Source organism: Balaenoptera ricei, chromosome 6 (assembly GCF_028023285.1).
Source record: "Balaenoptera ricei isolate mBalRic1 chromosome 6, mBalRic1.hap2, whole genome shotgun sequence".
NCBI classification, from domain to species: Eukaryota; Metazoa; Chordata; class Mammalia; order Artiodactyla; family Balaenopteridae; genus Balaenoptera; species Balaenoptera ricei.
In genome coordinates, this window is record NC_082644.1 from 26,117,262 (window position 1) to 26,142,961 (window position 25,700).

Consider the following 25,700-nt stretch of genomic DNA (forward strand, 5'->3'; position numbering starts at 1 on the left):
CTGAGATCAGGAACAAGACAAGGTTGCCCACTCTCACCACTATTATTCCACATAGTTTTGGAAGTTTTAGCCACAGCAATCAGAGAAGAAAAAGAAATAAAAGGAATCCAAATTGGAAAAGAAGAAATAAAGCTGTCACTGTTTGCAGATGACATGATACTCTACGTAGAGAATCCTAAAGATGCTACCAGAAAACTACTAGGGCTAATCAATGAATTTGGTAAAGTAGCAGGATACAAAATTAATGCACAGAAATCTCTTGGATTCCTGTACACTAATGATGAAAAATCTGAAAGTGAAATTAAGAAAACACTCCCATTTACCATTGCAACAAAAAGAATATAATATCTAGGAATAAACCTACCTAAGGAGACAAAAGACCTGTATGCAGAAAATTATAAGACACTGATGAAAGAAATTAAAGATGATACAAATAGATGGAGAGATATACCATGTTCTTGGATTGGAAGAATCAACATTGTGAAAATGCCTCCACTACCCAAAGCAATCTACAGATTCAATGCAATCCCTATCAAACTACCACTGGCATTTTTCAGAGAACTAGAACAAAAAATTTCACAATTTGTATGGAAACACAAAAGACCTCGAATAGCCAAAACAATCTTGAGAAAGAAAAACAGAGCTGGAGGAATCAGGCTCCCTGACTTCAAATTTTACTACAAAGCTACAGTAATCAAGACAGTATGGTATTGGCACAAAAACAGAAATATAGATCAATGGAACAGGATAGAAAGCCCAGAGATAAACCCCCGCACATACGGTCACCTTTTCTTTGATAAAGGAGGCAAGAATATACAGTGGAGAAAAGACAGCCTCTTCAATAAGTGGTGCTGGGAAAACTGGACAGGTACATGTAAAAGAATGAAATTAGAACACTCCCTAACACCATACACAAAAATAAACTCAAAATGGATTAAAGACCTAAATGTAAGGCCAGACACTATTAAACTCTTAGAGGAAAATATAGCCAGAACACTCCGTGACGTAAATCACAGCAAGAACCTTTTTGATCCACCTCCTAGAGAAATGGAAATAAAAAGAAACATAAACAAATGGGACCTAAGAAACTTAAAAGCTTTTGCACAGCAAAGGAAACCATAAACAACGAAAAGACAGCCCTCAGAATAGGAGAAAATATTTGCAAATGAAGCACCTGACAAAGGATTAATCTCCAAAATTTACAAGCAGCTCATGCAGCTCAATATCAAAATAACAAACAACCCAATCCAAAAATGGGCAGAAGACCTAAATAGACATTTCTCCAAAAAAGATACACAGATTGCCAACAAACACATGAAAGAATGCTCAACATCATTAATCATTAGAGAAATGCAAATCAAAACTACAGTGAGATATTATCTCACACCAGTCAGAATGGCCATCATCAAAAAATCTACAAACAATAAATGCTGGAGAGGGTGTGAAGAAAAGGGAACCCTCTTGCACTGTTGGTGGGAATATAAATTGATAACAACCACTATGGATAACAGTATGGAGGTTCCTTAAAAAACTAAAAATAGAGCTACCATACGACCCAGCAATCCCACTAATAGGCATATACCCTGAGAAATCCATAATTCAAAAAGATACATGTACCACAATGTTCATTGCAGCTCTATTTACAATAGCCAGGACATGGAAGCCATCTAAGTGTCCATCAACAGATGAATGGATAAAGAAGATGTGGCACATATATACAATGGAATATTACTCCGACATAAAAAGAAATGAAATGGAGTTATTTGTAGTGAGGTGGATGGACCTAGAGTCTGTCATACAGAGTGAAGTAAGAAAGAGAAAAACAAATACCTTATGCTAACACATATTTATGGAATCTAAAAAAAAAGAAAAATCGTCATGAAGAACCTAGGGGCAAGACGGGAATAAGGACGCAGACCTACTAGAGAATGGGCTTGAGGATATGGGGAGGGGGAAGGGTAAGCTGGGACAAATTGAGAAAGTGGCATGGACATATATACACTACCAAACGTAAAATAGCTAGTGGAAAGCAGCCACATAGCACAGGGAGATCAGCTCGGTGCTTTGTGACCACCTAGAGGGGTGGGATAGCAAGGGTGTGAGAGAGGGAGACTCAAGAGGGAGGTGATATGGGGATATATGTATATGTATAACTGATTCACTTTGTTATAAAGCAGAAGCTAACACACCATCGTAAAGCAATTATACTCCACTAAAGATGTTAATTAAAAAGAAAAGAAACTAAATTGTTCAACTGTGTTAAATGTGCTAAGCAGTCAAAATAAGATAAAAACTATAAAAAGGCATCAGAGACCTTAGCAAGATCAGTTTTCAGTGGATGCTGGAGACAGAGACCAGAGATGAATAGATTGAGGATGAGAAGGTGACAAATGGAAAATGCAAATGAAGTCACCTTTTTTTAGAAGTTTAGCTGTAAATGGGAGAGGGAGGGCTCTCTGAAGAAGGGGAATTATAGTGAAGGATCTGGAAACAATGACATATACTAGGAATGTTTGAAAAATTAAGAAGATTTGACCCCAGTAGGGGAAGACTTAGAGAAGTTCTGTCTTCAGATATTTGAAAACCTTGCAAGTCAAAGAGATGCTTTGTTTTTAATTTTTAGAGGGAAGAACCAGGACCAATGTTTACAGAGAAATGGATTTTGACTCAACATTAGAAAACATCTTGAGCTGTCAAACAGTTGCATAGTTAGTTGCCTTGTGAGAAGTGAGCCTCCTGTCACAAAAAGTGGAAAACAAGAAGCTGTAAAGTCAGCATTCTAGTCCATTTCCAGTTCCTGGAAATGACTCCTGTATTGACTTAGGACTGAGCCTAGATGGACCTCCATCTCCCACTGCATTCTTGGGCCTATTGTTGCATGAGTTTGTTTAAATAGGAAGTTATTAGTCCTTTCTTGAGTATAAAACGGAATTACCAGTTCTTGAGGCTTCACATCTCTTTAGACTCTTTGGTGCTTTAACCACCCACATGTAGAAATTAAAGAGGAAAAGACCAAGGGCTCATAAGTAACTTTAGGTAGGTTTCTTTGTTGTTTACTGTGCTTAATTTCACATTTGCAGTGACCAGTATCTCATTTGGTTCCTTAAATATTATTCTGAATTTGGGAAGGTCTGATTGCCCACCTACAAACAGGCCATTGGCCACAAAGGTATTGTTGTGTTTAGAGTGCAGCACCCATATTCTTTATGCTTTGAGAGGGGTCTTTTATGCATTGATGATTACAGCATCTTAGGGGGGAGTATAGGATTGGTCATGGGGATTATCTTTTGTATTGTTTTCCTACTTTTTCTTGGAGCCTGATTTTTTTTTTTTTTTTTAGAGACAGCATATTTGGAAGAAAAAGGGTAAAAATAGTAATGAGGTAGGGTCCCCTATTATTTTATATTCATGGAATCTAGAAAACTGATATTTTTTTTCTTATGTATTTAGAAAAACACTTTGTCAGAGAAGGAAAATATAGATCCTGTTAGCAGGTAAGTGGAGAAACAACAGTAGTGTTGTTTCTTGTGGCCTCAAGTTATAACTATGGAGGAAGGAGGGAAGGAGAGCAGAGAGGTGAATGTAGCTTATAATAATGAGGTTCTATAGACTTTCTCTGTGGTTGCCAGAAAAAAAGTTTCTTTACCTTTTTTTTTTTTTAAACATCTTTATTGGAGTATAATTGCTTTACAATGTTGTGTTAGTTTCTGCTTTATAAGAAAGTGAATCAGCTATACGTATACATATATCCCCATATCTCCTCCCTCTTGCGTCTCCCTCCCACCCTCCCTATCCCACACCCCTCTAGGTGGTCACAAAGCACGGAGCTGATCTCCCTGTGCTATGCGGCTGCTTCCCACTAGCTATCTATTTTACATTTGGATGGTGTTTATAAGTCTATGCCACTCTTTCACTTCGTCCCAGCTTACCCTTCCCCCTCCCCATGTCCTCAAGTCCATTCTCTATGTCTGCGTCTTTGTTCCTGTCCTGCCCCTAGGTTCTTCAGAACCATTTTTTTTTTTTTTTTTTTTTTTTTTAGATTCCATATATATGTGTTAGCATGCGGTATTTGTTTTTCTCCTTCTGACTTACTTCACTCTGTATGGCAGACTCTAGGTCCATCCACCTCATTACAAATAACTCAGTTCTTTACCTTTTAGTTTCTGTTGAAAGTATGGCCCTTCATAAAATTATTCTTACTCTAAAATACTTCCATCTTATATAAAACATGAAATAGAAATTAAAATAGTCTTGTTCCTCCTTCTATCTAAAGGTAAGGCTTCGCTTTTTTCCCTATTGGTAATTTAAATAAATTTTAAAATGTTATTTCTAAAAGCCTGAACAATTCATCATTAGAAATCTATAACTCATCCCAATTTAAATTTTTTAATTGATTTTTAGGCTATTGTGCCAACCTCAGAAATCCACATCTCCACATAACCACACTTTTGTTCACAGAATGTTGCCGAAAAACAATCATGCCATGACTTTATAGAGATTATCTTCTAATTCATGGAATAAAAGATATCAGAACTTGTACCAAATTGGTCTCTTTTTGTATTCTTTTTGAAAATAGTTATTTTATTCATTTTGTGGGTCAGTTTAGTTACATATACTCACATTTCTTGTTTCACACCTCTGTAAGACATTGTATTTTAATACATAAACCTTTCGTTCCTTAGCTTGGTCCAGACAAGTCCTATCCTCATCAAATTCATTCTCATTTTCAGAACTGTTGAGAACAGAGTTACTTGGACTCTCCTCTGTGGATGTCCTTAGAGCTGCACAGATCAGGCATTTCCTACTCACTGGTTGAGACCTCCTAGTTGCTGCCTCACATGCCTTTCATCTCGGATGGAACTTGCCTACCGGATTTTCTCTCACACCTTCTTCTCACGGACTCCCATATTTACCTGCTTCAGTATCTTGCTGCTGCTCACTTAGGCTTGAAGTCTCAGCACCCAGCGCAGTGTCTGCCCCTGTACTGTCTTGTTGCCATGCTTAGCTCCGTTCACACAGTCACAGTCCCAGCAGGCCCCCAGTCCTTGGCTCCCGGCCCTATCTTTGCAGGGAATGTTAACTCTAAGAAACTTGAGTCAGACTCCCTGTTCCCCAGATAGCAGACTCAGACCCCTTAGTTTGAGCATTTAGGGTCTCTTGCCATCAGGTTCCAACTTGCCTTCCACACCGCATCCTCTACTCTTTCCTTTCCTGTAAAACTGTGTGGAAGCTGTGCCTTCTGGATTAGGTATGTTAAAAGGAATTATTTTCCATTGTTGTATGCAAAATAACAGGGGCAGGATGCTATACTCGTAGGAATTTGGGCACCAAATTGAGCTACTCTGTCTTATTTGACAAAGCACATCCAGTTGGGGAGATGGGGGGTGTGTTTTAAAAGGAGCATGCTTTAAAGCATTATTGTTAAAATAAAACAGAACAAAACAAAGAAGAACCCTATCTATGACAGTAGACTGTTTCCACCTGCACATGGCTGAAATACCATTTGGAGAGACAGAGGGAGAGAGACACGGGGGTGGGGTTAGGGTGTGCAGCTTGACATTAACAAGAGAGGAGGCAGACAGTTGGTGGTTGTTATAGTTTCTGTGTTCTTTATATCTTGATCCTCAAGTTGCAACCTCCCCCTCATCCAGTTCCTTTAAAAAATGTGATACTTAGTGAATTTTCTTCCTATGCCTCTGCCAAGACATTACTGAAGCTTTTCCTTTCCCCATAGTCGGCAACAAAAGGCACAGAATTGTGTCTTTGAGTTTTTGAGGGCTATAGTTACGACTACTATTACTATCCAATAACCAAGAATTGGGTTTTCACATTCTGAAAATAAGAATATGAATATAAATGTCTTTTGATTAATATATCAGCCCTACAGATATCTTTATTTGTTCTATCCAAGCATTTCTTTAATAGTTCTATAAAAAAAATAGGGTTTTTTTATTTTGAAAAATTAAATGGTGTTTTAATAGTGTTAGAGGTATCTAGTATATCCCACTTTATTACAATTAACTTTTTTTTTTAACATCTTTATTGGAGTATAATTGCTTTACAACGTTGTTAGTTTCTGCTGTTTAACAAAGTGGATCAGCTATACATATACATATATCCCCATATCCCCTCCCTCTTGCGTCTCCCTCCCACCCTCCTTATCCCACCCCTCTAGGTGGTCACAAAGCACCGAGCTGATCTCCCTGTGCTGCGTCCCACTAGCTATCTGTTTTACATCTGGTAGTGTATATATGTCCATGCCACTCTCTCACTTCGTTACAATTAACTTTTTATCTGCCCTGTTCCAGAGAGCCATAGAAAGAGAATATTTTTCAAAATGTTCAAAGAATAGATATGAAAGGAATAACAAAATTTAAATATTTTAATATGTGTGTGTTTACATCAGAAAGACGTTTTTCTAAATTCATTACAGTATTTTAGATGTAATTCTTTGAGCAGTCAGATCTTTTAAATGTGTTTGAGAAACAATAGAAAAGTCACATTTTAGGTATAATCTATTTAAAATACATGTTATTCTTCCTTATATTTGAACAATCTGTTCAAAACAATCCATTCATATGGGGTTTTGCTTGTACAGATCTGAGTGGGAATCAGTAGTTTCTTTGTTTGTCACTATGGAAACAAGTCAGCCTATCGTGAATAGCGGTTAGATCACGCAGAGTGATGCTCATGTCTCCGTGTAACTTCATCATGGAGCAGGCTGGCGCTGACATCTCGCCTCCAGCTCTTCCCTCCTGGAAGCCCAGCGCCATGCAGGATCCACCCCGGAGGCTCTCTGCTGTGCCATTCCTCAGCTCCTTTTTCCAGGGCCGACGACACTCTGCCTCCGACCCCATCCTGCGACTGCAGCAGGGGCGGCGCAGCTCCACTGCCAAGATGCTCTCCTCATCCTCTCTCCAGGTGATGGTGGCCATGTCCTCTGTCAGCTGTGCTGAGAGAAACCCAACTTGCCCCGAGAGAAAAAGTAAAGCTCCTTTTCTTCTTATTGATTGCCACAGCTTTGAGTTTAAATATAAGAACTGTGAAGAGGTTATGCTGTGTTGATACTTTTTAAAATTTTGACAATTAATTCTGCATTATACTTTTTATTGTCTGTTATGCTAAGAGATTCAGTAGACATGTAATAGGAGATAAAAATGATTGAATGTTTTATGTTTTTTCATTAAAAATCTAGTTTTTGCACAAAACTCATTCCCTTGTAGAAGATCTGCTTTTACAGTTTCTTCCTTTTCATTACCAGTATGACATGTGGAGATTATTGTGTGCAAAAGCCTTTTCTGTAGTAAAGGATAGTGTACTTATACGAAAGGGAAACAGTTTTATTCCTGACAAAATGAAGGGGATTTAGCACCAGCTTGTCATTTACAATCCTGAGAGAAAATGGAAGCTGTTTCTCAAGTTACTATTCTGTTCAGAGAGTAGGATTTTGAATCGTCCCTTTGACTGTTCTAGGAAATTCAGGGCGTCCAACACCAAAGTATACAAAAGTTGGAGAGCGTTTACGGCATGTCATTCCTGGACATATGGCCTGTTCCATGGCATGTGGTGGCAAAGCTTGCAAGTATGAAAATGCAGCCCGCTGGAGTGAACAGGAGCAAGCTATTAAGGGGGTCTACTCATCCTGGTAAGTGATTCTGTCTGTCTTTGGTAGCTCCCACCTACTGCTAAGTGGGAAAAGGGAATGGACGTGTAGGAGATGGCCAGGAGGCAGTGAGCTGTAGAAGAAGGAATGTGGGGTTTTGAAGTCAGAGGACCTCACCTCCATCCCTGGCTTTGCCACTTGACAAGCTGTGTGATCTTGGTCTACTCACACAGGCAGTCGGAAGCACAGTTTCATCATCTGTAGAATGGAAATAATGAAACCAACCCTATAGGGTTTTTTTTAATTGGATGGAATGCTGTATGTAAAGTATCTTAAAGAAATGGTAACTAGATAGCTCTTAAATTTCAGAAATTGCTAAAAATAATTAAAATGTTCAACGATAAATTTGAGAAATTATGAGGTACATAGGTAGTTTTTCAGTTTCATACAGGTAAGCTTTAGCCTCGTTTTTATTTTGTTCCTGTATTCTGTGTAAAAGAATACATTTTCATACAAATACATACACTTCCAGTCTGCCTCAGTAGAAGGTGGTATGAGTTGTCAGTTCAGTAGACAATATAAGATGCTTACTTTGTTTATGGTATGTAAGTGTAATTCATTCATTATTGAATCATACTGCTTTTATTATTAATAGTAAACTGTCGAGTATACCTTTTTTGATGTAGTGATGTCTCTAAAAAATTCTGATATTCAAAACCAAATCACATTTGGAATGCACTAAGAGGAATTCACTATTCAAAGAACTGTGCTTGTGAATCATTTTATCGAGCAAGAATTCATTTACAAATTAGATATTTGTCAACCAGCTTACTAACTTGCAACCCTGTACTTTTTCATATTGGGTTTGCTGAGTACGTGTGTAGTACTATAGTCTGGGGTCCAGTGTCACTGTTGTTCTCCAGAAATCATGTTCTAGTTTATCACTATATTTCTTGAAGAATGTTGTGAAAAAGCAAACACTATTTCTGAGGTGTGGTCAGACAAGTAAATTTCTAATAATGCAGCTTAAGGTCACATTCATATTTTTGGTTTATTGTTGACTAAACTATCTGAACTTTTTTCGCCTCTGCTGCTTTCATGTTACATCTCTCTCAGTCCTACACTAAGTGCTATTAAATTTGGGGGGGTCCCAAACCTTTGGGGGTCCCTGTTAAGTTTTAGACATTGCCCCAGGCATGAGGGATAGTATCTTTCTGAATCCTGACCTGCTCATCTAATGTCTCTGTTACTCCTCTCAGGTTCTTGTGACCCACAACTTGCAATAGTCTACCTTATGTATCTTTCACCAGGTCACTGGTGAGAAATGCAATCAGAACAGTGTGAAGCCAGAGCCCTAGTGAGAGTGATAGCCATTTACTGGGTCTCTATCCATTTGTACACTCAGTAAACATCCATTTGGTTACAAGCCAGGCATGGTGCTGAACACTCTCAAATTATTATCTTCATAAAGCTCTTTAGTAGGCATCATTAATGTCATTTTATTGGTGAAGGACTTGAAGTCCAGAGACTAATTAATTTACTACACAGCTAGAAAGTAGAAAAGCCAGCATTTGAAACCAGGTCCAACTGACTCCAAAGCCATATTTTTTGCAAAATTACAGTAACTCAGCATTTATTCATAACCACATGCTAGGATTTGTGCTAAAGTCTTTACATTCACATCATATTGAATTCTCATACCAACCTTGTGAGGCAGGCATTATCCCCACTCAATACATTAAGTAACTGAGGTACAGATAGCTATGTAACTAAAAATGCCTCCCAGCTGGCCCTCCTCATTTAGTCAGTAACCTTTGGATAACTAATCCAGGATGTCCTTTGCTGCCAGCTGAGGTTTCTCCATCATTCCGTCATGTCCACTAGAATCTCATGAAAGTCCTTGAAAGTACTTTGCTGGAGTCCATAAATACTTTATGTCCTGGAAATTTTTCCAGGGATTTAAGAAGCTAGGGTTTCTTAGAGCCCTAATCATAATACAGAATTGAAGCCGGATTTGTATAAGGAGATTCTTACCTTATAGCATTGTTGAAATCATAGAAAAAGTAAGGGCTTGAAATCTTTCTTTCTCAGTTTTGTGCATATCACCAGTCCCTCCTCCCATCTGTAGGGTCACTGATAATATCCTGGCCATGGCACGCCCGTCCACTGAGCTCCTCGAGAAGTACTGCATCATCGAGCAGTTCCAAAGGTAAACGTTGCGTGTTTACACACTTTAATAAGCCAGCTTGTGTTTTCTCTCCTATTGCTTTTGACCTCAAATGGAGGGGTGCTTTCATTTTACCAACAGGAGTGTGAAGAACTTATTTCAAATAAGACAATTATGGTTTTGAAAGTAGTTAATAATGTTTATTAATGCCAAAAATGGTTAATTTTTTAACACTACCTCCCAATATGACTAATTTTTTTTTCTTTTTCCTTTAAGCCATGGCATAAAAAGTATCATCAACCTGCAGCGTCCTGGTGAGCATGCCAGCTGTGGGAACCCGCTGGAACAAGAAAGTGGCTTCACATACCTTCCTGAAGCTTTCATGGAGGCTGGCAGTAAGTCCTTCCATCCTCCTCTCCATGAGTTACCAAGGACAGAACTCAGAGACTTTTTGTCTATTCAGCTCTTAGGTTAAAAAGGTGATGGAAATAAACAGTTACTGCATAGTAGTGTAGTAGGGCTTCTAAAAAGTGAAGATGAGCTAACTTTGACTTTAAATAATGCGATCATTCTTCTGTGGTATTGCTGTTGAAAGTATAAGATTTCTTTTTTCCTGTGAGAGGGATCTTGAGAGGAGACCTTGTAGAAGTAATGCCTGTATAATTAATATAAACAGTATCCAGACCTGTCATCTCATTTAATCCTTAAAGCAGTCACATAATATAGTTGTTCTGCTTCACACATGAGGTCACACAGGCTGAGGAAGTTCTGACTTGCCCAAGATCACACAGCTTAAACATGGCAGCAGGATTGGAACCCAGGACTCACTCATGCTTTTACCTACTGCATAGCTCTGCCCCTGGGTAGGATGCAGGGATTCTGTATGTGACGATCTACAACTTGTTTTTAAGAAGTTTATGTTAGCTTTTTTATCCCACTAGTTAGAAAATCTATATGTACTACCTTATGGCATTTATCAGTTAGACATGTTTCCATGCTTAAACAAGGTTGCATGCTTTCCCTCCACGGTTGAGTAATTTTGGCATAGATCATTGACTTTAATTTGCAATCCTGCTTTTCCTTAATTCTTTCTGACTGAGTTTCAGCAGGAAATGTGTTAAGTAATATAGAATGTGCTTTTTAAGAAATGTTAACAGTAAGTTTACTGGAAATGTAAAAAGCCTATTATTTTAGGTCTACTCATCCAGTGAGATCTGCATGCCTTACAGCTTTACTTTTCATGAATTCACTCACTTTTTTCAAATGTCTTTACAAGTATTTTTCCTGTATGTTGATTTTCTTCTTGTTCTCTTTCTCATTGTCCAGTTTATTTCTACAATTTTGGATGGAAGGATTATGGTGTAGCATCCCTTACCACCATCTTAGATATGGTGAAGGTGATGGCATTTGCCTTACAAGAAGGAAAAGTAGCTATCCATTGTCATGCAGGGCTTGGTCGAACAGGTAAACTCTAGGAGGCGGTTTTATTGTCCTTCTACATATTTAAACATATAAGGAATATTTCCTAATTCTAGAGGATAGTTTTCAGATTCCTATCGAAGTTTTGGAGTCAAATGGAACAAGTCACTAAAAGATACTTGAAATATCTTAGATAGCTTCAGTGACCATATATTCATGAGAGTATTTTTGAATGATTTAGTGCTAAAACCTCATCATATTGAGTAATGAATAAGTGGATTTCCATAGCTAGCTAAATGATCTTTCTGATTTTCTTCTTTAAAGGAAAAAAATCAACACTTTGTTTTTAATATGCAGTGTCTTTTTAAAATGTATTTTCCTTAACCAAAATAATAATGAAAATAGCAAGCATTGTTTCACCTACTATCTTTTTAAGTCTTTAGCAACAATGTAAGTTTTGAAGGAGGTTAATTTGCTACATCAAGTAAGTGGCAGGGCCATGATTTAAAATCCATGGCTGTAAGGATTTTGTTTGTAAAGGAGAGTCTTACCTGTACCTAGAATTCTATATAAAAATCAATGTTTTTACTTGAAAATGCTGCAGAATATCAGTGCAACACTGATATTGGGGCACAAAAAGGGTTGGAATCTTCATTGTCATATAATCTAGCCAGACACCTGAGCTCCACTCTGTCCACAGTGTACCCATATACCTGCCACTGGATCTTCCACCTGCTGGGGAGCATCTTTAGGGTAGAGACGCATTTCTGTCCCAGATTGTCAGCTCTCACGGTTGAGCCAAAATCTCACTGTTCTAGGGATTCCACATGACAGCTCTGCAGATATTTCATACTTACCCCAAAGAACTGACATGTCCTAGTGAGAAAGATAGGTTGGACCTTGCCGTATACTAGGAAAACATGCATTTTTTCAGAGGTTCTGATTTTCACGTGTAGCGAGATTCACAAACTTAGTGATTAACACAGATGTCTTTTGATTTGCCTTTTACTTGATGTTAATTAACTATTATATTTGAGTTAATTGATTATCGCCTTTTTATTATTCATTTTAATTTAGTATTAATTAACAAGAATACATAATGTTTATACTGTTAAGGCTATTTTCCTTAATATTAAGTGCTTATAGAAAAATAGTTATGGTCTAGAGGAAAATATATATTAGTTTAGGCATTAGTTTAGTCTTAAATAAGAATTATCAGAAGAAAAAAATAGATTGTGAATGTGAATAATTGCCAAAGATAAAAATACCCAAGTAGGAAAAATGCCAGTCTGGAATGTGCCACCAGTTGATGTCAAAGATGGCAGGGGTGGGAAGTTCCAAGCAGAGTGTACAGACTGATTGGATAGAAATTTTTAAGAGCTGTTCAGAGTGGAAAGCAGGATTGGCTTTCTTCCATGTTGGAGTTGGGCATTAATGACGGTAAATGGGCCAGGTCATCAGTTTATTCAGTCATCACCCTCCACACTCAGTCATCCCCCCTCACTCCACACCTACTCACCTTCACTGTGGCAGTTCTTGGTGCTTGCCCTGGAGTACAGAGGTGACCAAGGGTTCTCAGTCAAGGGGAGGGTTGCCATATAGACTTAGTAAATAGATGAACACCTGTACAAAAAGTTATCATTGTCCTTAAAATGTTTCTGTATTTATGTGGTTTCCTAACACGTATTCAAATTTTAAATCACCAAAGAGTATAAATAAAAATATAAGCTTTTCTCATATCAATATTCTCTTCTTCACTGTTTAGGTGTTTTAATAGCATGTTACTTAGTTTTTGCAACAAGAATGACTGCTGACCAAGCAATTATATTTGTTCGGGCAAAGCGACCTAATTCCATACAAACCCGAGGACAGCTACTATGTGTAAGGGAATTTACTCAGTTTCTGATTCCTCTTCGCAATATATTCTCTTGCTGTGACCCCAAGGCACATGCTGTCACCTTAGCACAGTATCTCATTCGTCAGCGGCATCTGCTTCATGGCTATGAGGCACGACTTCTGAAACATGTACCCAAAATTATCCATCTCGTGTGCAAATTGTTGCTGGACTTAGCTGAGAACAGGCCAGTAGTGACGGAAGAAGTGGCAGAAGTACCTGGCCTCTCTGCTGAAATTGAAAAGACTGTTTCTGAGATGGTCACAATGCAGCTGGATAAAGAGTTACTGAGACATGACAGTGATACATCGGACTCTTTCACCCCCAATGCAGTGGTGGCAGATTTTGAGAATCAGGATGTGATTCTTTCCAGTGAGCAAGAGTTTGACCCTCTTTGGAAGAGGCGGAATGTTGAGTGCCTTCAGCCCCTGACTCGTCTGAAAAGGCAGCTCAGCTACAGTGACTCGGACTTAAAGAGAGCCGAGTCACTTCTGGAGCAAGGGAGGACTCCGTGGACAGTGCCTGCCCAGGCCGTGCTTTGCCATAACCCCAGGCAGCAGAAGCACATAAGCCATTGTTACTCCCCACAGTCTCCACAGCTAGATTTAAATAAGGAAACGCTGGTCCGCAATACATTTTCTTTCTGGAATCATGCTAAATTTGGAGGCCTGGAAGGACTCAAAGATGACAGGTCATCAATTTTCCATAGGACGAACATTCCAAAGGAAGTACAGCGAAGTAGAACCTTCTCTTCAGGTATTTCAGGTTCATACAACCCTGGGGAACCAGTTACACCAAACTTTGCAAATATCCCTAAGGAACTAAACTGTTCTTACCAGCAAGTGTCCCACTGTGAGTGTGAAACTCATGGTGGTTGTGGCCCAAGCTCCGTTGCGGAGGACAGTGAGACTTGCCGCCGCCCTGTGGACTGTGCGTCCAGTCCCAAAGCACAGTTCTTGGTTGGACATGAAACCCGGGATAGCAAATATCTGTCTGAAGTTGGTCCATACACGGCTTTACAGTCTGACTTGAGTGTTGAAGCAAGGAGAATACTGGCAGCCAAAGCCCTGGCAAATTTAAATGAGATTGCAGAAAAGGAGGAAGTGAAAAAGAAGGTAGAAATGTGGCAGGTACTTGTATTTCATTTAATTATATATGAGCAGGAAATATTTGTGTCAGAGAAAAAACAATACATTTTCCCAGATTCATTTGTTACAGGAATTTGAAGACATGTTTGTATAATACGTAACTTTTGAACTTCAAGTTACTCAGCTATGATACCAGCTTGCTGTCATAGAAACAACAGACACAGGGCTGTTCTGTAGGTTCATTTCAATCTCTGTGAAAGAAAGCACTTAGTGCTTAGCACTCAGCAGGGTGCTTGACTGAGCAAGGCAATGATACTGATTGATGTCGATAGTTTCCATCTTTCTCACTGGGCTTGCAGGACTGATGGACAGATGAACAGACCACAGCAGACAGCTGTAGGAACTGACCCGAAGTATCTCTAACCTGAGACCTAGCAGAGAACCACACTTTGAGAACCAGTGACAGAGATACAAATGAAATAGAGACAATTCTTTTCCAAAGCTCATTAACCCAAGTATCAAGTAAAGCCAGAAGGACGAGTGATGGATGCTGTCTGCTCAGCATTCCCTCCTGCAGACTTCCCAATCCACCCCAGTAAGGCAGGTGCTGGATTCCGGAAGGCAACTGGGAGTGGCCACAGCGTACCTTTGTGCCACTGGTTTTATCTGAGATTGGGTTCTTGGGGTCTATTTCTTAGCCTTTACTTAAATTAGAATGTGAAATTTTAAATTTTAACGCCTTTTTGTGTCGTACTTTCACTAGGAAGACAGTCTTAAATTAACCTTGCTCTCTGCCCAAAATAAGCAGCTAGTCTAGAGGAAAGGCAGGCCTTATAAACCTAGTCATCAGAAACAGGTAAACTGCCCAAATGTGGGGCTGACCTGGGGAGGCCTGGCTCAGTGAAATTTTGGCTCGTTAGCCCATAACCTACCATGAATTATTTGTGTAGCTACTTTTCCATATGCTACCGTTAATCAAACAAGGTGTGTACACTTTTCAGGAGGCCAGACCTTCCAGATGCAGAGGCGGGTAGAGGAGGCGTGGAGCCTCGCCCTCACTTGCAACTGTGTGACAGGAGGAGAGCTCTTCCACACACGATTTCTTCATCAGAACTGTAGTGTTTTGCTTAATGAATAGTTAGATGTATTGCTTTCTTCCAACATGAAGTATTTTCTTTATTTCCTACTCCAAACTGAGCAAGCCTTCCACTCAGTGAAGCAGGTCTCCTCTGCGTCGCTGTGAGCCACAGTAGCTAGCGGCAGGACCTCCGGGTTCAGGCTTGACAGCTCACCACCCCCTCGTGGGTCAGCCCCACATGGGCCAGACTGTTTGAACACATAATATAAACGAAAGCATTTCCTAGAGGTGGATACTACCCTATCATTTGGACAGGTTTGCCTTTTTCTTCCTTTCTAGATTTTATTGTGGGTCTTTCAGTAATAAAACAAATCAGTTGAATTCTGGAAAAAGTAAAATGAACATGATTTGAGTAGCATAATGCTGCCTGTGCCCTTATTAGGCCCTTTCACATCTATTATTTCATGTGATTTTCACAGTAACCCTGTGAGACAGATGATATTTTTTACAGATTCTTTGTTAATCTTTCAGTCCTTATGAATTAAGTATCACAAGTCAGGAAACTAAGGGTCACAGAGGTCAAGTGATGTGCTTGCGGTGATGTGGTCCAAAGGCAGCAGGGCCTGGATACAGTTCATGTGTTTAATACTTTCCATCATCCCTGATGTTTTTCCTAACCCTGCTGGAAGATTTCAGAAAACAACAATGATGTAATGGTTGTTTTACTAAGAGGGTCTTTGAGTCATGTTGTTCCTGCCCAACATAAAAATTGAGTAAAAGCTACTCTGCTATATACATGATCTATGGGGATATGAAGGACTATCCACAACTAAAAGTTTTGGCTTATTTATGACATAATAAAGAGAAACCCAGTGCTGGAGGACCCTGGTAGCATGAGAAAAACATCACAGACTGGGATAGAGCAGATCTGGGTTGGGAATGCGCTCTCGCACTTTGGGCTCCTGGGCAAGTTACTTCATCTTTCCTGAGCCCCCCAGTACATTTATCTGTAAAAGGGACCTCCTTGCTGGGTTGCTGTAAGAATCAGAGATAAGTCTTGTGTCATCGTTCCTGTCATACTATAAGTATTCTATGAATATTGGATGGGTGAATGAATGAATGGTGGCAATTATTCTGCTTATTACTATTGCAAACACGTATTTTATTTATTAAAAATAAATCTGAACCCTATCAGAAATTAAGATTCTTATCTCACTTTTCCCCTGATCTCTGTGAGGTAAAGTTTTAAAATCTTAAATTATCCCCAGACATTTGGAGTATTGGCAAGACTTCCTAGTTATTTTACCCTATCAAATTTCAGAATACAGGGCTTGTTTGTTAAATTCTACATAGGATTCTAAAAAGGAATTTGAAAGAAATATGTATACCACATTTACTAACTTTTTGGCACTTTTACACTTTACACTTTTTCATTTACACTTTTTCATCTACCATTCTACTTCCTTGCAGTAAATATTTGTTTTGTTCCAAGGAGCCTGAAAAGGAAGGTTCCCTCTTCTTGAACTGTTTCTGTGGTCTCTAAACAAAGTGGAGAACTCAGGTTAATTAAGCCTTTCTTTGTACCAAGAGCTTTAACAGCCCTCTCAGTTAGTCAGTCCACCTGTGGGGTGGAGATGAACTTTACAAAGGGAAACTGAGACTTAGAGAAATTGCATGTCTTAGCCCAAGGTACTGCCTGGAAGTGGGGTCACTGGGAGGGGTCCCGATCTGCACCCCAGAGCCTAAGAGTTTACTCTCCTGGACAGCCTAAGGATCATCAGATGTCAAACCGTGCCTGCCTCCCTCTCCTCCTCTCTCCCTCACTTTGTCTCTCTCTTTCTCTTCCTCTCCCTCCTTTCCTGTCTGTCCTCTCCTCTCCTCTCTCCCTTCTTTTTCTCTTTCTTTCTTCCTTCCTTTTTAGAAAGAACTAAATTCCCGAGATGGAGCTTGGGAAAGAATATGTGGCGAAAGGGATCCTTTCATCCTGTGCAGTTTGATGTGGTCTTGGGTGGAGCAGCTGAAGGAGCCTGTGATAACCAAAGAGGACGTGGACATGTTGGTTGACAGATCTGCGGATGCCGCAGAAGCACTGTTTTTATTAGAGAAGGTAAAGTAGCTGTTGAACAGTTGGTGAAGTTAACTAAGGCCCTCAATACAAGTTTTACAGACTGAAAAAACCCGTTATAAAAAAGAGAATTCACACAGAATCCCTTATCGGGGTCTAGTTTAAATTTTTCCAAGGTAAGAGAAGAAATGCATCCCCAGTATAAACATTTAGAAGATACAAAAATAAAAAAGGAAAATACCCATAACCCCAGGAGAACTACTTTAAACATTTTCAAGTCTTTTCTTTCAATCTTACTGATGCATATGTTAACTTGGTAAAAATTATTTCACATACAACTTTATACTTCATTTTTGCTCAAAATTATAACATAGGTATTTTTCCATGTTTAAGTTTTTCATTAATGTTAACTTTAATGGGTAGGTAATGCTCTAACATGGGGATATGTTATAACTAACCACTTTTTCATTTTCAAGTACTTGTTTCTACTTATTTACTGTGAGCATATAATGTGAATAACTGAGGTAGGTTGGAATATGCACTCATTTGTATTTCTTTAAAAAGGGTGTGTGTCACATATATACATTTATGTACATATTTTGTGTATGTATAAAATATAGAAGGAAAAATAAGAAACTGATAATGGTGGTTGCCTTTAGAACAGCAGTCCCCAACCTTTTTGGCACCAGGGAGTGGTTTCATGGAAGACAGTTTTTCCATGGAGTGGGTTGGGGGGAGGATGGTTTCAGGATAATTCAAGCACGTTACATTTATTGTGCACTTTATTTCTACTATTTTTATATTGTAATATATAATGAAATAATTATACAACTCACCATAATGCTGACAGGAGGCAGAGCTCAGGCAGTAATGCCAGTGATGGGGAACAGCTGTAAATACAGATGAAGCTTCGCTCACTCGCCCGCTGCTCACCTCCTGCTCTGCGGCCTGGTTCATAACAGGCCATGGACTGTTACTGGTCTGTGGCCTGGGGGTTGGGGACCCCTGCTTTAGAGAATAGTAGTAGGAGACAGTGGATCTAGGAAGCAAGGGAGACTTTTCATTGTAGATTCTTTTATACAATTTAATATTTTTAACCCTGAAGAGATATTAAATTTTCATTTATAAATAGGCTTTGTTTTGTTTTAGGAAACAATGTTATAATCAGCCTTGAGTAACCTACTATGCTGTGGTGTAAACACTTCATTGCTTCCAAATCTTCTACTACTACTATTACTACTTCATATAGACACACAGAGATACACACAGGCACTTGCTCACAGTTGTGTGATGCACATCTTTAAAGATAAGGTTTTTCCTGTATCTGTAGTCCTTTTCTTAGGCTATTTTCTGAGCATTTAAATTTTCGAGATGAAACAGGAGGGCGGATAAGGAAGGCAGTTAACTTTCATTGGGTGGCAATGGGCCAGGCCCTTGCTAGGTCATAATTTCTATTTTCACCTTTGTTCATCTCCATAACTCAGAGAGGTAGAGGCCCCACTTTTCAGAAAAGGGAATGTGAAGCAGTCTGCCCACAGTGTGCAGCATGTGTCAGAGCAGGATACAAACTCCGGCACAAAGGTCATGTACTTTCTGTCACATTGTGCTGTTTCCTCATCATTCACTCCAACCCTCACATGCAGGGCATTTACATTATTTAGAGTTTTTTTACTTTTATAGGCATCACTGTAATGATAATTTGTGCTTACAGGTTTTTCTGCATTTCAGATCATGTCCTTAGAGTAGATTTCCAGAAGTGAAATTAGTGGCTCTCAGGGGGCAACGTGTATTGAATGCGAACTGCTCCAGTGATGGAGTTTCTCCTTTGTTTCTCCAAAGTAAGCAGCCCTCAGGAGTCAAGTTGGGGACACATTCTTCAGGGACCTTCCCCCTTATGTTATGGCATGCTCCTGGAGGGCTGTGGCTGTCTTTCTTCTTCTGTCCCTCCCCACTCAGTATTGTCTGCAACTGGCAAGACATGATGAAGGTACTGAGTACCCAGCCATCTAGTCCACGTATTGCTGTGACGTGTCAGCATCTACCAGCCATACTGAAATGATTATGTGTAGAAACAACAAGAATGGATCGTCCTCAGTTCACTGCATGGAAGGCATTTGATTTTAAATTGCACTTATCTTCAGATTCAACTCTACTTTGTGTAATAACTAACCAGCTTTGATATTACCTACTGAAAGCTTTTCAAGTTAACACATAACCGTAAACACTGGTAGAGCCCTTGGTAGATAGTTTAGTATTTGAGATAATGATTACTTGGTCACAAACCAGTTCTTGGCTAAGCAGTTGTTTTGAGTTTATTTCATGAGGCATTTTTTTTTTAACATCTTTATTGCAGTATAATTGCTTTACAATGTTGTGTTAGTTTCTGCTATATAACAGAGTGAATCAGCTATATGTATATATATATCCCCTCCCTCTTGCGTCTCCCTCCCACCCTCCCTATCCCACCCCTAACTTGTTTGATTTTGATTTCTGCAAACACAGGGCCAGCAACAGACGATTCTTTGCGTGTTGCATTGCATAGTGAGCCTGCAGGTGATTCCTGCCAACGTGGAGGAAGCCGTTCTTGCACGTGCCATTAAAGCCTTCACTAAGGTGGGTGGCGCTCCTCTTTCCCCCTACAGACCACAGTCAGTATAATCTTTGTAAATCAGAATCCGAGGGTCACCAGCCTTCTCTAAAATAAACCTTTTGGCCATGTTTCCCTTTAATGGAAATGTGTTTGACATTTCTTGAAAATAGTTGCAAACTTTTGGCTAAAAAATATCAGTTTCCTAACAATGATATAAAAGGCTGAACTGTGGAGTTTTTGAAGGAAAACTTTGGAACAAAGAAGTTTTGTGTAGAGAGAAACAATTGAGTGTTGAGAAGATATTTTTAAATCATGTGCCTAGTAGAACTCAGAGAATCTTTTCTTGTTGAGCCAGTTCTACCTTGGGTCTGAACAAGAAACCATCTACTGAGAATTTAACATCCAACGTTAGCAGTTCGGTACCGTGTCTGGTTGGCAAATCCTAAGCAAAAAGTAAAAAAATGTTTCCTTTCCATGCACATCCTTTTGGCCTGCAGCAGTCTTTCCTGGCTGAAAAAACACACCAGATTTCATACCAAGAGGAAAGGTTCCCTTGGGACTTCCCTGGTGGTCCAGTGATTAAGAACCTGCCTTCCAATGCAGGGGACGCGGGCTCGATCCCTGGTCAGGGAACTAAGATCCCACATGCCACAGGGCAACTAAGCCCACGCGCCACAACTACTGACCCCGCACACTCTGGAGCCCGCTTGCCACAACAAAAGACCCTGCATGCCACAACTAAGACCCGGTGCAGCCAAATAAATAAATAAATATTGAAAGAAAGAAAATGTTCCCCTCACTTCTTAAACCAATTTGTTTGGTATCTCTCATATGTGATACAAAAATGTCATTAAACAAAGAACCCAGTTTTTCAATGACAGCATCTGTGGCAAACATTAATGATAATAGCACTTATTATTTGTACTCATTCGCCAATCTCTTTCCCCATCCACTCTTTCTAAAGTGATGTCCTTCTTGCAGGTTTCTTTTTTCCTCATCTGATGCTTTACAGCACTAACCACTTTGCATCCTCTCAGTCTCTTCATGACTGTTTCCAGAGTCAGCGCCTCAAAACCAAAGTCATGTGATCCTTTACATCTCTGTTTATGTTTTCATAGACCCAGAGGCCACTGCTGTGTGGGGATGGTTGTGATTTGGTGTTTAACAAAGTATACAGTTCAAACTGTTGTTAATGTTAATAAGTTTTTGCAGATAGGACAGACAAAATAATGATTAAGATAAAGTTACATTTCTGAATTTAACTGAAAATAATCCTGAATACTGGACTCTCTGAAAGTGGTAGGAATTCTTTACAACTTCTGTTGACCTTTTAGGGGGATACTAATGAAAAGTTAAATATACCAGTTGTTCCAAATCTGTCTGTAAAAATGTTAGAATACCGTTCTTGGGTCTCTCCCCTTGTGCACAATCTTAGGAGCAAAGGCCCTGATAGCTTCTATTCCAGGCTAGCTCTTCAAGGAAATCTGTGTAGCATCTGCTTCCTGTGTAACAAAGATCATGTTTCCTTCAGGCCAAAGCTTAGCAGGCTTGCCACAGCTCCCTCATCAAACATGGGGGATTGCCTAAGCATGGAGTTCCTCAGCTGTGATGCAGACTCAACCTGTGCCCCTCTGCATCATCCCCAGGGGGCTTGGAGGGCAAGGGAACCCATGTGATTACGGAGCGTGTGCTGCCTTCAGTCATAAAGTTGTTTGTCTCTGACCCAGCAATCTCATGTCTTCTGCTAGCATCTATAAGGTGTGTTATCAGGGTGAAATCTCAGACCCTTCCCAGCCCTTCATAAGGGAACAGGCTTTGCTCTCTCTCTCCAGGAGGGAAGGGATCACTGGCCAAGTGATCCTGATCCTTTCCTAAGGAGTCACACATTTCTTTGGCGATGGGAGTGGGGTGGAGGTGTGGTGATTGCTCTGGTTCTCTGTCCTAACATCACTCCTAACCCTGCAATACGGTGAACTTGGGTAAACAATCCAAATATGTATATGTGGTGCCTTCCCACCAATGGGAAAGGAAATTAACTTTATGGAGGTATTTATATGTGCCAAGCATGTGTTAGAGCCTCATATTTAGTACTAAGGAGATGGATGTTGTGGTCTTTATTTTACAGGAAGGTTAAGTATGACCTGAGGCTACAATTGCTGACAGGTGGAAAGCTAGGCCCCCATTCAGGTCACCTCAGTCCAACAGTTAAGCTGGTGTGCATTGTTTTAATAAGGAGACCTTTCCCTTATACCATCCATGATTAGTCTCTGCATTCAAAACCCCCATCACACTCACTATTGACTTGCTTCATGAGTACAGTACATATCCAGGCACTAGATTTAATTTTTTTAGTTTTCATTCATAAATTTGGTATTGTCATGATTGGTAGTTCTAATATAGTATTTTAATTAAAACTAGTGTGTGAAATGCATTGTGTGTGCTTTTTAATTGTGTATAATTTTGTTTATAAGTCTTTGTTTTTTTCTCCACGCCCTTTCTTTTCTCCCAAAATAAAGACTGGTTAAAATTCTTGTTATAGTATCCTGAATATAAATTTTCTTTGTTACCAGGTTAATTTTGATTCTGAAAATGGACCAATAGTTTACAGCACCCTGAAGAAAATATTTAAGAACACACTGGAAGAAAAAAGAAAAATGACAAAAGATGGCCCTAAGCCTGGTGTTTAGTGAGGCTGACTTTCCCCTCGTGAATATTTCAGACCTGAAGATCTAGATGGCATTTCTGCTCATAGCTGAACAAGCTGAAATGTGGAACTGCTTCGTCTCATAGCACTTTATTTCAGATGCTCTTGGTTTGTGCTAAGAATGCTTGTTCCTGTTTGGAGCAATTATTTATTTTAAAATATCCTTGAGTTACATTTTTGTGTTGAAAAATTGCCATAAAGTTGGTGCCACTTCTTTTATTTATTTAACTGGATTAATATTGTTGTATTAATTTTTTAAGAATGCGGTGTTTACATCCTTATTCTTTTTGACATTTTGGAAAAAGTTGTAGCTCTTCTTTCCAAAACAATTATCTTATTGATGGAACTCTTCCTAGAGTTTTTACCAAATAGATAATTTTAGTAGTAAAACTTCACTGTGTGTCTATTCCCCAATACATGACCTAAGGAAGTCACCAAGTGTCTTAAACTGTTTTATATTTGTTAATAAGAAGGCAATTGACACATTTTTAAAGGATTTTTTAATATTTGTTTGAATTTGTTTTTTCTTTTTATAAATGTGGCAAAGGGTCTCAAATGTATTATTTTTCAGAGTGATTTAGTTTTACGTTAAAAGATTGACAGTGCAGTGTTTGGGACTTATTACTGTAGGAAATAGACTTGCTCTTTGTCAGGCTTCCAGACAACCTCACTGACCTCTGCTGTCACAGGCGGAAGGAGCAGTTCTCAACACATCAAACCTTACTCCCACTCCCCTGGGCTGTTGCTGAGCTGAGCAGCATCTTTACAGAGAAAGTGAGATCAGTGACAGGCAGTATGGGAAGCTGCAGGACTCCAGCAGAAAGAACTGTCTTACAGGGGCGGGCACCCTAGCCATTGCCTCTCCCCAGAGGCAGTTCTGTTCATGCCGATGTTGTGATAGCACGAGCACCAGCCCACACCTCCTAAATCTATCGTTCCATAAACCCAGTTGCCTCAGGGCCCTATCTTTGGCTGCTTTACTTCTATGAGAATTAAGACTTTTAAACTGAATTTGACTCAATGTAGGTTGCATTCATTTGGATAAGAGGAAGTAATTGCTCAAACTATTTTAGTTCCTTATAAACCAAACTATCAGCAATGGAAGCCATTAAATATTATTTAAATGAATATGTGGGGCACGAGAGGCCAAGCCACAGAACAGATAGTAGTTTTTCCCAATAAAAGTGATATTAAACCAATTTCTAACTAAAGCTACTACTTAATCTTAAAGACAGAATTTCAGGGGAAGTAAGGCTAATTTACAACAAATGAAATTTCTCCAACTTGGGCATTTCTGAATCAAGCTCTAGCACATCAAAAATATTTTAGTCATTATTGGTCTTACTAACTCTAGTGGCAAATGCCAAATGCCACACTGTTTGAATTTTTTAGGAAATCAAATCCAGTGAATTTTAATGGACTGGGTTGCCCATTCCTGAAATTTCTTATTTTCAAGTGCCTGATCTGGGAAAGAAGGGGAGAAAACAATTACATTTATCCAAAGGTACATTATAAAAATATGTTTTTTACCTAAAAAGATGTTTATCCTCATCTCAGTCAGTCTCACGTGGGCAGGCACCACCATGGCTTATTTGGCAAGTGGCTTTTGGCTTGTGTGTCTGAAATGATCGTTTCAAATTAGAGGATGGATCCTGCACAGCCATGATGTGACTGCAGCAGTGCATGTCTAAAATCTAAGTGCACCAGCCTGAAAAAGAGAGATGGTGGGAGAAATTAATCAGACTGTATACAGTTTTTGTATTAATTTGAATAAAAGTGGGGAAAAAAACCCATAACCTTCGTCTTGTAGTTCTTTAGCTTGGTGCTCTTGAGATCCTGATGATAAAGATGTGGCTTTGTGATTAGAGTATCCTGATGGGCAGCCTGAGTTGCAGGCTGAATAGTCAGCTAGCCAGGCTCTTAGTCAGTCCCCATCCTGTCGGTGCAGAATGACCAAGGGGTGGAGACCGCAGATAGGAGGGTTCTAAGAGGAATGTGTGAGGAAAATCTCAAGGTCGGCAAGATTCCTGCCTTCCTGTGTTTGAACTGGTGGGGAGTTCTTTGTAGCCCGGAGGATAGAAATCTACCTTCTGGAAGAAGTTACAGGGCTGCAAAATTTAGGTCAGCAGAGTGGAAAGGGCCAAAAGCGTACACATTCAGAACTTAACTACCATGGCTGAGCACATGCATTGTCTTGCTTACTTCTCTTACAAGACCAAGAGAGAAGTATTTTTCATACTTGGCTGATGAAAGAATTCCCCTCTGACTGACTTTGAACCATGCTCACCTCCCTCTTGAGGCCCTTTCAGCACTCGACTCCACGATGGCATTATAGAACATCATATTATCCATAACTTCAGTGAAAATATCCCACATTTTTTGTCCTCTGAAAAAGACTGAGCTCACGCTGTTACTGTTTTATATATATATAAATATATATATATATGCATACACACACATGCATATATATACATATATATGATCTCTAGCATATCACACTTTTTGGTTTTTTCCTATTTCAGAGAATTTGCTGATGCTCTTTGAGATGAAGTGCTGCTGTTTTAGAGATTGCTTCATCTGTTTGCATAACTCAGAAATGCTATGCTGATCTACTTTCTCATAGCTTCAGCCAGCTTCCCAGTTCTATCTGAGAAAGAGTATGTGCTTTCGTCACTCTGGATTCCATGAAAATAACTATATATCATACTTCAATAGAGAGAAAGTTTCTCTATTTTCTCTTAAGTGGAGGACACTTACTCATATGCTTGGGTGCTATTTCTGGCTGTTCTCTAGAGGTCTAAACAAATTTCCAGAGATGCTATGTTGTAGACAATGCATGCCCCAAGTTCTTGATATCTGAAGGCCCCCAAATAATTTGGGTGATTGTTTAAAAGTGATAGCTTACTCATAGGATCTTTGTTGTTGTTCAAAATTAATAAGCATTGATATATTTTCAGTGCAAGTGAACCAAGAACCACATTCCCTTTGGTGCTTTTTATTTTTATGAATGTGGCCCAAGATTAGCACCTTACCAAAGGAGCCCTTTTCATTGTTAGGTGTTGAAAATTATTTACAGATAAAATGGCAGGAGA

At 39.3% G+C, this 25,700-nt stretch overlaps 1 protein-coding gene across 5 annotated transcripts in view; it reads left to right on the forward strand.

The window, feature by feature from the left end:
• Window positions 1-22,810, forward strand: part of PTPDC1 (protein tyrosine phosphatase domain containing 1) — an 85,981-nt gene extending 63,171 nt beyond the window's left edge. For 3 of the 5 annotated variants that reach the window (XM_059926288.1, XM_059926287.1, XM_059926286.1), the window contains 8 exons: window positions 7,474-7,645; window positions 9,732-9,812; window positions 10,047-10,165; window positions 11,097-11,234; window positions 12,955-14,213; window positions 17,171-17,356; window positions 19,817-19,927; window positions 22,475-22,810. In XM_059926288.1, coding sequence (XP_059782271.1) covers window positions 7,474-7,645; window positions 9,732-9,812; window positions 10,047-10,165; window positions 11,097-11,234; window positions 12,955-14,213; window positions 17,171-17,356; window positions 19,817-19,927; window positions 22,475-22,591 — 2,183 coding nt within the window. In that variant the 3' untranslated portion in view covers window positions 22,592-22,810. Of the gene's footprint in view, window positions 1-6,696; window positions 6,986-7,473; window positions 7,646-9,731; window positions 9,813-10,046; window positions 10,166-11,096; window positions 11,235-12,954; window positions 14,214-17,170; window positions 17,357-19,816; window positions 19,928-22,474 lie in introns of those variants that run through there. The other 2 variants (XM_059926291.1, XM_059926290.1) reach the window with 2 other exon arrangements.
• Window positions 22,811-25,700: the final 2,890 nt, after the last annotated feature.